At 43.3% G+C, this 14,178-nt stretch overlaps 1 protein-coding gene across 1 annotated transcript in view; it reads left to right on the top strand.

Annotated features, from left to right (window-relative positions):
• The first annotated feature begins 11,481 nt into the window (after positions 1-11,481).
• LOC121541459 (transitional endoplasmic reticulum ATPase) overlaps positions 11,482-14,178 on the top strand; it is a 48,604-nt gene continuing 45,907 nt past the window's right edge. Inside the window, exon 1 of the mRNA XM_041850487.2 lies at positions 11,482-11,618. Coding sequence (XP_041706421.1) covers positions 11,602-11,618 — 17 coding nt within the window. The 5' untranslated portion in view covers positions 11,482-11,601. The remainder of the gene's footprint in view (positions 11,619-14,178) is intronic.

Genomic DNA, 14,178 nt, shown 5'->3' with positions numbered 1-14,178 from the left:
GGAAATGTGTCCTTTGGTCTGGAGTCCAAATTGGAGATTTTTGGTTCAAACTGCCGTGTCTTTGTGAAACGCGGTGTGGGTGAACGGATGATCTCTGCATTTGTATTTCCCACCTTAAACCATGGAGGAGGAGGTGTTATGGTGTGGGGGTGCTTAGCTGGTGACACTGTCTGTCACACTTAACCAGCATGGCTACCATAGCATTCTGCAGCGATACGCCATCCCATCTGGTTTGGGCTTAGTGGGACTATAATTTGTTTTTCAACAGGACAATGACCCAACACACCTCCAGGCTGTGTAAGGGCTATTCTACAAAGAAGGAGAGTGATGGAGTGCTGCATCAGATCCTACACGATCCTACACGACTGGTCTGCCGACGAAATCGTCTGATGTGGTTACGACGACGTCGACCACGAAGATTCCATCTGCTAGCACCGGCCCGCTAGCACACGCTAGCCGTGGCCTCTTACTTGCTAATGCTTTAGCAGCCTCCGAACTATCCTATTGCTGTTCACTGGACCTTATGATAACTCAGCTATACAGCTGATGTCTGCTGGACTGTTCCTTTTTACGGTACTACATCCTGTTTATGTTTAGCCTCAGCCCAAACATGGTTAGCTTATTGTTGTTTCGGTTATTTCTAATTGTACTATTTCTCTGTAGATTCCCCAGCCCAGCTAAACCTGCCTTAGATAGCTCATTTGTCCCACCCCCCATACACGCAGAGACCGACTCAATTGGTGCCTCTAGTGATACTATCTCTTTCATTGTTACCCAACGCTTAGGTTTACCCCCACTTTACTCATATCCTTCCATATCCTTGTCTGTACATAATGCCCTGAATCTTTTCTACAACACCCGGAAATCTGCCCCCTTTATTCTATGTACCCAACGCACTAGAAGACCAGTTCTTAAAGCCTTTAGCCGTATCCTTATTCTAGTCCTCCTCTGTTCCTCTGGTGATGTAGAGGCTAACCCAGGCCCTGCAGCCCTCAGTATCACTCCTACTCCCCAGGCGCTATCATTTGCTGACTTCTGTAATCGTAAAGTCTTGGTTTCTTGCACATAAATATCAGAAGTCTACTTCCTAAGTTTGAGTTATTCACTGCGTTAGCACACTCCGCCAACCCTGATGTTCTAGCAGTGTCTGAATCCTGGCTCAGGAAGGCCACCAAAAATTCTGAAATTTCCATCCCCAACTATAACATTTTCCGTCTAGATAGAACTGCCAAAGGGGGTGGAGTTGCAATCTACTGTAGAGATCCACTTATTTCCAGAAATAAGTCTCTCACTGTTGCCGCTTGCTACAGACCCCCCTCAGCCCCCAGATGTGCCCTGGACACCATATGTGAATTGATTGCCCCCCATTTATCCTCAGAGTTCGTACTGCTTGGTGACCTAAATTGGGATATGCTTAATACCCCGGCCATCCTACAATCCAAACTAGATGCCCTCAACCTCACGCAAATTATCAACGAACCTACCAGGTACAACCCTAAATCCGTAAACATGGGTACCCTCATAGATATCATCCTGACTAACATACCCTCTAAATGCACCTCAGCTGTCTTCAACCAGGATCTCAGCGATCACTGCCTTATTGCCTGCGTCCGTAACGGGTCCAGCGGTCAAACGACCCACCCCTCATCACTGTCAAACGCTCCCTAAAACACTTTAGCGAGCAGGCCTTCCTAATTGACCTGGCCCAGGTATCCTGGATGGATATAGATCTCATTCCGTCAGTAGAGGATGCCTGGTTGTTCCTTAAAAGTAATTTCCTCTCAATCTTAAATAAACATGCCCCATTCAAAAATACAGAACTAAGAACCGATATAGCCCCTGGTTCTCCTCAGACTTGACTGCCCTTGACCAGCACAAAAACATCCTGTGGCGTACTGCATTAGCATCAAATAGCCCCCGCGATATGCAACTTTTCAGGGAAGTTAGGAACCAATATACACAAGCAGTCAGGAAAGCAAAGGCAAACTTTTTCAAACAGAAATTTGCATCCTGTAGCACTAACTCCAAAAGTTTTGGGACACTGTAAAGTCCATGGAGAATAAGAGCACTTCCTCCCAGTTGCCCACTGCACTGAGGCTAGGAAACACTATCACCACCGATAAATCTACAATAATCGAGAATTTCAACAAGCATTTTGCTACAGCTGGCCATGCTTCCCATCTGGCTACCACTACCCCGGCCACCAACTCTGCACCCTCCGCTGAAACTTGCCCATGCCCCCCCCCGCTTCTCCTTCACACAAATTCAGACAGCTGACGTTTTGAAAGAGCTGCAAAATCTGGACCCCTACATATCAACTGGGCTAGACAATCTGGACCCTTTCTTTCTAAAACTAGCCGCCGAAATTGTCGCAACCCCTATTACTAGTCTGTTCAACCTCTCTTTCATAACGTCTGAGATCCCCAGAGATTGGAAAGCTGCCGCGGTCATCCCCCTCTTCAAAAGGGGTGACACTCTAGATCAAACTGCTACAGACCTATATCCATCCTGCCCTGCCTTTCGAAAGTATTTGAAAGCCAAGTTAACAAACAGATCACCGACCATTTCGAAAACCACCGTACCTTCTCCGCTATGTAATCCGGTTTCCGAGCTGGTCATGGGTGCACTTCAGCCACGCTCAAGGTCCTAAAACGATATTATAACCGCGATTGATAATAGACAGTACTGTGCAGCCGTCTTCATCGACCTGGCCAAGGCTTTCGACTCTGTCAACCACCGCATTCTTATTGGCAGACTAAATAGCCTTGGTTTCTCAAATGACTGCCTTGCCTGGTTCACCAACTACTTCTCAGATAGAGTTCAGTGTGTCAAATCGGAGGGCCTGTTGTCTGGACCTATGGCAGTCTCTATGGGGGGTGCCACAGGGTTCAATTCTTGGGCCGACACTTTTCTCCGTGTATATCAATGATGTCGCTCTTGCTGCTGGTGACTCTCAGATCCACCTCTACGCAGACGACACCATTTTGTATACATCTGGCCCTTCATTGGACACTGTGTTAACAAACCTCCAAACGAGCTTCAATGCCATACAACACTCCTTCAGTAGCCTCCAACTGCTCTTAAACACTAGTAAAACTAAATGCATGCTCTTCAATCGAATGCTGCTGGCACCCGCCCACCCGACTAGAATCACTACTCTCGACGGTTCTGACCTAGAGTATGTGGACAACTACAAATACCTAGGTGTCTGGTTAGACTGTAAACTCTCCTTCCAGACTCACATAAAGAATCTCCAATCCAAAGTTAAATCTAGAATCGGCTTCCTATTTCGCAACAAAGCCTCCTTCACTCATGCTGCCAAACATGCCCTCGTAAAACTGACTATCCTACCGATCCTTGACTTCGGCAATGTCATTTACAAAATAGCCTCCAACACTCTACTCAGCAAATTGGATGTAGTCTATCACAGTGCCATCCGTTTTGTCTCCAAAGCCCCATACACTACCCACCACTGTGACCTGTACGCTCCAGGCCATCTATAAATCACTGCTAGGCAAATCCCCGCCTTATCTTAGCTCATTGGTCACCATAGCAGCACCCACCCGTAGTCTGCGCTCCAGCAGGTATATCTCACTGGTCATTCCCAAAGCCAACACCTCCTTTGGCCGCCATTCCTTCCAGTTCTCTGCTGCCAATGACTGGAACGAATTGCAAAAATCCCTGAAGCTGGAGACTCTTATCTCCCTCACTAACTTTAAGCATCAGTTGTCAGAGCACCTTACCGATCACTGCACCTGTACACAGCCCATCTGAAATTAGCCCACCCAACTACCTCATCCCTATATTGTTATTTATTTTGCTCTTTTGCACCCCCAGTATCTCTATTTGCACATAATCTCTTGCACATCTAGCATTCCAGTGTTAATACTATTGTAATTATTTTGCACTATAGCCTATTTATTGCCTTACCTCCATAACTTGCTACATTTGCACACACTGTAAATATATTTTCTGTTGTATTTTTGACTTTATTTTTTTTACCCCATATGTAACTCTGTGTTGTTTTTATCGCACTGCTTTGCTTTATCTTGGCCAGGTCGCAGTTGTAAATGAGAACTTGTTCTCAACTGGCTTATCTGGTTAAATAAAGGTGAAATAAAAATAAAAATAAATAAATAAAAGATGACCTGGCCTCCACAATCCCCCGACCTCAACCCAATTGAGATGGTTTGGGATGAGTCGGACGGCAGAGTGAAGGAAAAGCAGCCAACAAGTGCTCAGTATATGTGGGAACTCCTTCAAGACTGTTGGGAAAGCATTCCAGGTGAAGCTGTATGAGAGAATGCCAAGAGTGTACAAAGCTGTCATCAAGGCAAATGGTGGCTATTTGAAGAATCTCAAATATAAAATATATTTTGATTTGTTTAACACTTTTTTCGTTATTACATGATTCCATATGTGTTATTTCATAATTTAGATGTCTTCACTATTATTCTACAATGTAAAAAATAGTAAAAATAAAGAAAAACCCTTGAATGAGTAGGTGTGTCCAAACTTTTGACCGGTACAAATTCTACACAGGGACACTCGAAGTAAATCTTAAATGAATAATTGTTTATTAACAGCATGCTGGATAGGTTCCAACAAACTTGATGCACCATAGTACACGTCTGTCAGGAGCTCTATCGGGGCAGGCCCGTTAGTTCTCTTATATACTGCAGACAAGTTATATTTGCATGATTTAGCCTATTCATCATTCATAATTCATTCATCATTAACATTTGCTTCATTCATGTGACCGACCAATACTGGTTCATGCATGTGACAGACCAATACCTCATGAGGCTTCTTCTCTCTAAGCTGAGACCTTGAAACTGATATATACAGTGGGGAGAACAAGTATTTTATACACTGCCGATTTTGCAGGTTTTCCTACTTACAAAGCATGTAGAGGTCTGTAATTTTTATCATAGGTACACTTCAACTGTGAGAGACGGAATCTAAAACAAAAATCCAGAAAATCACATTGTATGATTTTTAAGTAATTAATATGCATTTTATTGCATGACATAAGTATTTGATACATCAGAGAAGCAGAACTTAATATTTGGTATAGAAACCTTTGTTTGCAATTACAGAGATCATACGTTCCCTGTAGGTCTTGACCAGGTTTGCACACACTGCAGCAGGGATTTTGGCCCACTCCTCCATACAGACCTTCTCCAGATCCTTCAGGTTTCGGGGCTGTCGCTGGGCAATACGGACTTTCAGCTCCCTACAAAGATTTTCTATTGGGTTCAGGTCTGGAGACTGGCTAGGCCACTCCAGGACCTTGAGATGCTTCTTACGGAGCCACTCCTTAGTTGCCCTGGCTGTGTGTTTGGGGTCGTTGTCATGCTGGAAGACCCGGCCACAACCCATCTTCAATGCTCTTACTGAGGGAAGGAGGTTGTTGGCCAAGATCTCGCGATACATGGCCCCATCCATCCTCCCCTCAATACGGTGCAGTCGTCCTGTCCCCTTTGCAGAAAAGCATCCCCAAAGAATGATGTTTCCACCTCCATGCTTCACGGTTGGGATGGTGTTCTTGGGGTTGTACTCATCCTTCTTCTTCCTCCAAACACGTCGAGTGGAGTTTAGACCAAAAAGCTATATTTTTGTCTCATCAGACCACATGACCTTCTCCCATTCCTCCTCTGGATCATCCAGATGGTCATTGGCAAACTTCAGACGGGCCTGGACATGCGCTGGCTTGAGCAGGGGGACCTTGCGTGCGCTGCAGGATTTTAATCCATGACGGCATAGTGTGTTACTAATGGATTTCTTTGAGACTGTGGTCCCAGCTCTCTTCAGGTCATTGACCAGGTCCTGCCGTGTAGTTCTGGGCTGATCCCTTACCTTCCTCATGATCATTGATGCCACGAGGTGAGATCTTGCATGGAGCCCCAGACCGAGGGTGATTGACCGTCATCTTGAACTTCTTCCATTTTCTAATAATTGCGCCAACAGTTGTTGCCTTCTCACCAAGCTGCTTGCCTATTGCCCTGTAGCCCATCTTAGCCTTGTGCAGGTCTACAATTTTATCCATGATGTCCTTACACAGCTCTCTGGTCTTGGCCATTGTGGAGAGGTTGGAGTCTGTTTGATTGAGTGTGTGGACAGGTGTCTTTTATACAGGTAACGAGTTCAAACAGGTGCAGTTAATACAGGTAATGAGTGGAGAACAGGAGGGCTTCTTAAAGAAAAACTAACAGGTCTGTGAGAGCCGGAATTCTTACTGGTTGGTAGGTGATCAAATACTTATGTCATGCAATAAAATGCAAAATAATTACTTAAAAGTCATACAATGTGATTTTCTGGATTTTTGTTTTAGATTCCGTCTCTCACAGTTGAAGTGTACCTATGATAAAAATGACAGACCTCTACATGCTTTGTAAGTAGGAAAACCTGCAAAATCGGCAGTGTATCAAATACTTGTTCTCCCCACTGTATCTTTCGTTCTCAAAACAAGGTTCTGGGCGTACTGCCAAATTGCAGATACTGATAGTGATGGATGAACACAGAAATTGGTTATTAGAAAGGCACAAACATAAAATTTTCCATCACACTTGTATGGTAAACTAGTAGCATAGCTACACTGTCTATCATCAGTCCACTCAGAATATGGTGCAGATTTGAGGGTCACTATTTTGCATGTAAACGGATTGAAATTGTAACATGATCTCAACCACTGTCCTTGCAGGTCTTCAAAAATGTTGCTGCCGCTGCATGTGTAGGAGCCAGGCACCTGCACACCACAAAACCATGGATGGCCAAGACAGGTCAGGGCTCTTGAATGACACATGTAACCAAACAAATATTGTGGTTAAATTCAAATATACTAATTAACAAAAAACCTTTATTTTTTGACAGAATGTTTAAAAAAGGTATAATCTTCATAAATGATATCATCGGTAGGACTGGTGGAGTTATGACGCACATGCAGCTAACAAAAACATATGGAAATGTCTGCTCTACCCAAAATTACAACCAAATAATTGCAGTATTACCGCAAAAGTGGAAGAGGAAAGTGGAAGGGGGAGAAAGTAAGGAACTTGTCTGTCGGCCTTGCATTAAAGAACATAATTGGTTAAGGAAAACTGTGATAAATAAAAAAGTATATCAGTTTCACTTAAGGACCAAAGGATTGACAGCCGTCCCATATAGATTGCAAAATAGTTGGGAAGAGATCTTTGACGTACCGATCCCATGGCATAGTGGTTATGAACTGACACGCAAAACGACACCGGATTCAAAAAATTAGAATCTTTCAATTTAAATTATTATATAAAATTCTTGCTACCAATAGAATGTTATTTATATGGGGGATACAATCTTCCCAGCTCTGCAGATTTTGCTGTGAAGAGACAGAATCATTAGATCATTTGTTTTGGTTCTGTCCATTTGTAGCTTGTTTTTGGACACAGGTCCAGGAATGGCTAAAGGATTACAATATTTACCTGGAACTAACCTTGCAGATAGCATTACTGGGTGATCTGAAAAGTCATAGTCAATCAATCAATAATATAATAATACTTTTAGCAAAAATGTTTATTTTTAATTCACAATCTGTAGAAGCAATGAGAATAGAAAGGTTCAGAACTTTTGTAAAACATCACAGTACGGTTGAAATATATATGGCAAATAGAAATCCTATATGGATGGTGTTAAGAGATAGATGGGAGGTATTGAATAGAGTTGAAGGATGGGACTAATAACAAATAACAACAAATACTGTGTCCATAATAAGTATATAGGTTGTATGTTGGGAGCTTTTGGGAAAGAGCACAGTTAGAAAGATATGGCATATAGAAGCAAACCGGATGGACATCATGAAAATGATCGGAGAGGTTGAGAGTAGAAGAAGTTCAGGAGCAAAAAAAAATAAAAAAATAAAAAAATAATAATATATATATATAATAGAATTATTGTAAAATTAACTCTGTCCATAAGGTGTAGATAGTAAGTATAGACCGGAAGTAGAGGCCTGGGCATTGTTGTTCACTAATTTACTCCAAGTAGGGAAAGGATGGTGGGGTTGAAAAGTAATAAAGGGGAGTGTATATAAAAAAAAAACATAAAAAAAAAAAAAAACATGGGGGATTGGAAGTGATGCAGACAATTACATTGATAGAAGATACAATCTATCCTCAATATTAAGCTGATCCATCCCCCCCCCCCCCAAAAAAAAAATAAAGACAAAAAAAAAAATTTTTTTTTTTGTAATAGCAATGGATTTTTCTATAGCTTGGGGGCATTGACAACTGGTATAGTCTTGATCAGCCTATGTTGCCAATCACAACTTCTTCTTAGTAGAAGAAGCATCTTCATCTTCACGGCATCTTCTCAGTTTACTCTGATAACTTGGCTAACTCTCAAATGCCATGCATCCTTCCCCGGGCAGTCCTCCCGGGGAAGGACTGCCCGTTCCATGATCTCGCCATCACGGTTGACAACTCCGTTGTGTCCTCCTCCCAGAGTGCGAAGAGCCTTGGCGTGACCCTGGACAACACCCTGTCGTTCTCCGCTAACATCAAGGCGGTGACCCGATCCTGCAGGTTCATGCTCTACAACATTCGGAGAGTACGACCCTGCCTTACACAGGAAGCGGCACAGGTCCTAATCCAGGCACTTGTCATCTCCCGTCTGGATTACTGCAACTCGCTGTTGGCTGGCCTCCCTGCCTGTGCCATTAAACCCCTACAACTCATCCAGAATGCCGCAGCCCGTCTGGTGTTCAACCTTCCCAAGTTCTCTCACGTCACCCCCTCCTCCGCACACTCCACTGGCTTCCAGTTGAAGCTCGCATCCGTTACAAGACCATGGTGCTTGCCTATGGAGCAGTGAGGGGAACGGCACCTCCGTACCTTCGGGCTCTGATCAGTCCCTACACCCAAACGAGGGCATTGCGTTCATCCACCTCTGGCCTGCTGGCTCCCCTTCCTCTGCGGAAGCATAGTTCCCGCTCAGCCCAGTCAAAACTGTTCGCTGCTCTGGCACCCCAATGGTGGAACAAGCCTCACGACGCCAGGACAGCGGAGTCACTCACCACCTTACGGAGACATTTGAAACCCCACCTCTTTAAAGAATACCTGGGATAGGATAAAGTAATCCTTCCACCCCCAAAAAAAAAAATACAATAAAAAAATGTGTAAAGTGGTTATCCCACTGGCTATAGGGTGAATGCACCAATTTGTAAGTCGCTCTGGATAAGAGCGTCTGCTAAATGACGTAAATGTGCCCTTGAGCAAGGCACTTAACCCTAATTGCTCCTGTAAGTCGCTCTGGATAAGAGCGTCTGCTAAATGACTAAAATGTAAATGTAAATATGCACTGCAGGCACAGCAGATGTCTCATCCATTCTGTAGGACAGGGTTCTTCAATTCCGGTCCTGGAGGGCCGAAACACCTATGTTTTTCATCCTCTCCTTCTAATCAGGGGCTAATTCAGACCTGGGACACCAGGTGAGTGCAATTAACTACCAGGTAGAAATAAAAAACAGAAGTGTGTCGGCCCTCCAGGACCGGAATTGAAGAACCCTGCTGTAGGAGAAGATCCTGGGGGCTGACACCAGTGCCGACCTGGAGGAGACTGGCCGCTGACGGTATTGCCAGAGTGTCTCAGGAACCTGCAAGCTGAGGAGATGGAGTTCTTGGGCATATTTGTATGATTTTAATCAACTGAAATTATGATTCATGTGTGCACTGTTCCTGTCAAATAAATTGCATGAGTAGATGAGACTGAATTCAGATTTTCCAGAGGGTCGTCCTTAGTAAAGTTTGCTCTATCCACTGCTGTTCCTTCTTCCTTCCCTTGCCTGTGTGACTGACTGCATCCATTTTGTCCTGCAGGCCCCATGGCCATTGAGGAGCAGGTTACAGTCATCTATGCCGGTGTGAGGGGACAGTTGGACAAAATGGACCCAACCAAGATCAAAGTTATTTTAACACCTTCTCCTTGTTTACATAAGTATTCAGACCCTTTGCTATGAGACTCGAAATTGAGCTCAGGTGCATCCTGTTTCCATTGATCATCCTTGAGATGTTTCTACAACTTGATTGGAGTCCACCTGTAGTAAATCCAATTAATTGGACATGATTTGGAAAGGCACACATCTGTCTATATAATGTCCCACAGTTGACAGTGCATGTCAGAGCAAAAACCAAGCCATGAGGTCCAAGGAATTGTCCGTAGAGCTCCGAGACAGGATTGTGTTGAGGCACAGATCTGGGGAAGGGTACCAAAACATTTCTGCAGCATTGAAGGTCCACAAGAACACAGTGGCCTCCATCATTCTCAAATGGAAGAAGTTTGGAACTACCAAGACTCTTCCTAGAGCTGGCCGCCCAGCCAAACTGAGCAATCGGGGGAGAAGGGCCTTGGTCAGGGAGGTGACCAAGAACCCAATGGTCACTCTGACAGAGCTCCAGAGTTCTTCTGTGGAGATGGGAGAACATTCCAGAATGACAACCATCTCTGCAGCACTCCACCAATCAGGCCTTTATGGTAGAGTGGCCAGACGGAAGTCACTCCTCAGTAAAAGGCACATGACAGCCCGCTTGGAGTTTGCCAAAAGGCACCTAAAGACTCTCAGACCATGAGAAACAGGATTCTCTGGTCTGATGAAACCAAGATTGAACTCTTTGGCCTGAATGCCAAGAGTCACGTCTGGAGAAAACCTGGCACCATCCCTACGGTGAAGCATGGTGGTGGCAGCATCATGCTGTGGAGATGTTTTTCAGAGGCAGGGACTGGGAGACTAGTCAGGATCAAGGCAAAGATGAACAGAGAAAAGTACAGAGAGATCCTTGATGAAAACCTGCTCCAGAGCGCTCAGGACCTCAGACTGGGGCGAAGGTTCACCTTCCAACAGGGCAACGACACTAAGCACACAGCCAAGACAACGCAGGAGTGGCTTCGGGACAAGTCTCTGAATGTCCTTGAGTGGCCCAGCCAGAGCCCGGACTTGAACCCAATCTAACATCTCTGGAGAGACCTGAAAATAGCTGTGCAGCGACGCTCCCCATCCAAGCTGACAGAGCTTGAGAGGATCTGCAGAGAAGAATGGAGAAACTCCCCAAATACAGGTGTGCCAAGCTTGTAGCGTCATACCCAAGAGGACTCGAGGCTGTAATCGCTGCCAAATGTTCTTCAACAAAGTACTGAGTAAAGGGTCTGAATAGTTATGTAAATATGATTTCAGTTTTTTTTCTAAAATAAATTAGCAAAAATTTCTAAACCTGTTTTTGCTTTGTCATTATGGGGTATTGTGTGTAGATTGATGAGGGAAAAAAACAATTTAATCAATTTTTGAATAAGGCTGTAACCTAACAGAATTTGGAAAAAGTCAAGGGTTCTTGCATACTTTCCTATGGCACTGTATGGCATATGGTATATTGTTACTAGGTAGATAATGACAAAGAAACGTTTTATTCTGATTGGCTCCATTGACATTCAGAATCCACTGCGCTGTCTGTTTACTGCACGGATCAAATCAAACTATTGGCGTTGCACTCACTGGAGAGGAAAATACACATGAGAAGAGGTTACAAACTATAAAGAAACCATAATTTATTCGTTGAACCTACCAAGCGGAACACCATGGCTTCAGGAGGAGAGTAAGTTGCCATCGCTATCTAACTTGCTATCCTAGAGGACCCAGTTACCAAGAAAGAACGTTTGCTTGGTTAGCTAAACCTAGCTAAATTGGGTAGCTAAGGTTAGCTAACTTTCTGTTGTTGCTAGCGAACGTGCGCACCTACCTGGCACATCTAGCTACTATCAATATGTTTTATATGAACGTAGCTATATTTGAACATATAGAAGTACATGCAAATGATACGTTTCAACATAGCTAACTAGCAGCAAGATTATGCCATGCCCATGCCAGGGCCGGTTAGCTAATTTCAGTTTACTGCTACGTGTTAGCTATGTCAAAAATACCAGCTTGCCATCTGTATCTGTCTACCAGACTTAAATAGCTACGTAGCTAACTAAGCTGGTTAACTGACAGCGACGTAAATGGGAAGACTGCTTGTCATGTTGTAGCTTACATTTGCTAAGTGATGCTTGTGTTATACTAGCAAACGTTACAGTTATAGTAGTCTGCTAAATTGAGCGAATGACTGACCACTTTAGCTCTCGTAGTTTTTCTTAGCTACAGATTTACAACTGAATCTGAAACCCAGATGCCGATATTGAGTCGTTTCATTTTACCGTCCAAACGCATTGTATGCAGAAACGCATTGTATGCAGCTGGCAATACACTGTTATCACCCGTGGACCGGCTTATACATAAAACATTATCCATACAGGCTGCGAAGGCGTCGATTTCCTCCTTAACTGTACAGTATTTATTGGTGGAAAAATATGCGTACTTTATTTATGAAACACTATTTTCCACCACCATGCTAGAGTGGCTAATGCTAGTTCCTGATGTTGCGCCCTGCGTTCAGGAGGAAATCTATAATTTGCAGCCTCAATGGAGAAAGTTTTAAGTATGAACCCGTCTAGGGGGATAGGAGTGTATTGCCTACTGTATACAATGCGTTTTGACGGTAAGATGAAACGACTCAATATCGCCACCTGCTGGTCTTTGGGCTACTGAAGCTGATGCTAGCGTTTAGCAAAACATGAGCATTTCGTACAGTAAACATTACAAAAGTGATACTCCCTTTCTTCGGAGTCCCGACCCAAGCTAGGTTTGTTCAAAAGAAATACACATCTTATATATGCTACCTAATACCACGGAACAATGAGCAACGAAAGGTCGTTGGTTCTAATCCCCGAGCCGAGAAGGTGAAAAATCTGTCGACGTGCCCTTGAGCAAGGCACTTAACCCTAATTGCTCCTGTAAGTCGCTCTGGATAAGAGCATCTGCTAAATGACTAAAATGTAATGTTTCACCGGATGTAAAATCTGTAGCTAGCATCTGTTTGTCATTTCCACTCTCCACCAAATATGGTGCTGAGAGGAAGCCAAGTGGGAGAAGATGGATTTTGGCCGACATTCTGCAAATTTTCTCATCGATTAAACATTTGAGCTCAATACAGTTTTCTGTTCGCAAAACTGAAATATGTTACAGAGTGTACAAAGTTTGGTAGACCTTACCCCTTGCCAAAGTTTCAAATTTTTTCGTTGTTTAGGAGTGCAAGGGCAAATTGAGTTATTGAACATGCGCACTTCAGAGTAGGTGTTCTCTAATGGAAATATGCAAATACATGCTAGAACGCGCCAATACGATCTTGCTAGCTTGTGCTTGGCTCTGCCCACCTCCTTGCTTGTTCTTCCCACTATAATTCAATTTGCTCCAAGTGGAAACGACATGCTGTGGTCTATCTTGGGTTAGTTATAAAAAAATATTTGCTAATACTCTCCTCTCCTGTTAGCAAGCAAGTTAATTTAGCTATCTAGCTAACAGTGTGGCAGATGTCATTTCAAAACCCATCAAAATAGAATTGCTGCCCATTCTAGTAGCTAGTTTCACTACTGTATAATGAAAAACTGAAAGCAACTGGCCCATAATAGTTTTTCTACGTTTCTGTCTCTGGTCAGTAGGCACACTTTTAACCCAAAAATACCACTTTTAACCCAAAGAGGCGGTTGATTGATATGATGGCAGGGTATTCAATCAAAAACGCATCTTTTGACCAATGGGTAAAATGTTAATTGTAGGGTGTTAGGGTCAAAATGAAACTTTGGTTCTGGTGTTATACTTATTCCATGTTTTTAATGTTGTATACCAGCTTCTCAGGAACACATACCACTTTATTTCATGAGCATAGGATTTACCATTGCTCAGATTATTTTATTTTCATCTGATTGGAAAAGGTCAAAAAGGTCGCAGATTGGTGATGGTAATCCCTGTTTGGAAACCCTTTTTGTCCAATATCTCAAGATAGGGTGGTCATATTATTATGATATTTTCAGGGCTGATGTAGAACACAGATGACTAGAATAAAAGTAAAATGTACCAAACAAATATGCAATATTGTGCAAATGATGCACTTAATATGCAAATTAGGCACTACGGAATACATAATTACAGTAAACCCAATAATTTAAGGTAGGGTGGCCATATTATTAACTACTAAGATATATGGAATTGTTTTAAGAATGTCATACCAAGCATCATTTTGCTATTTGATTTAGAATTTTAAGACCCCTTGAAGTACCAAA

Source organism: Coregonus clupeaformis, chromosome 27 (assembly GCF_020615455.1).
Source record: "Coregonus clupeaformis isolate EN_2021a chromosome 27, ASM2061545v1, whole genome shotgun sequence".
NCBI lineage: Eukaryota > Metazoa > Chordata > Actinopteri > Salmoniformes > Salmonidae > Coregonus > Coregonus clupeaformis.
Note: the sequence above shows the minus strand (reverse complement) of the source record. Positions and strands in the feature narration are given on the sequence as shown.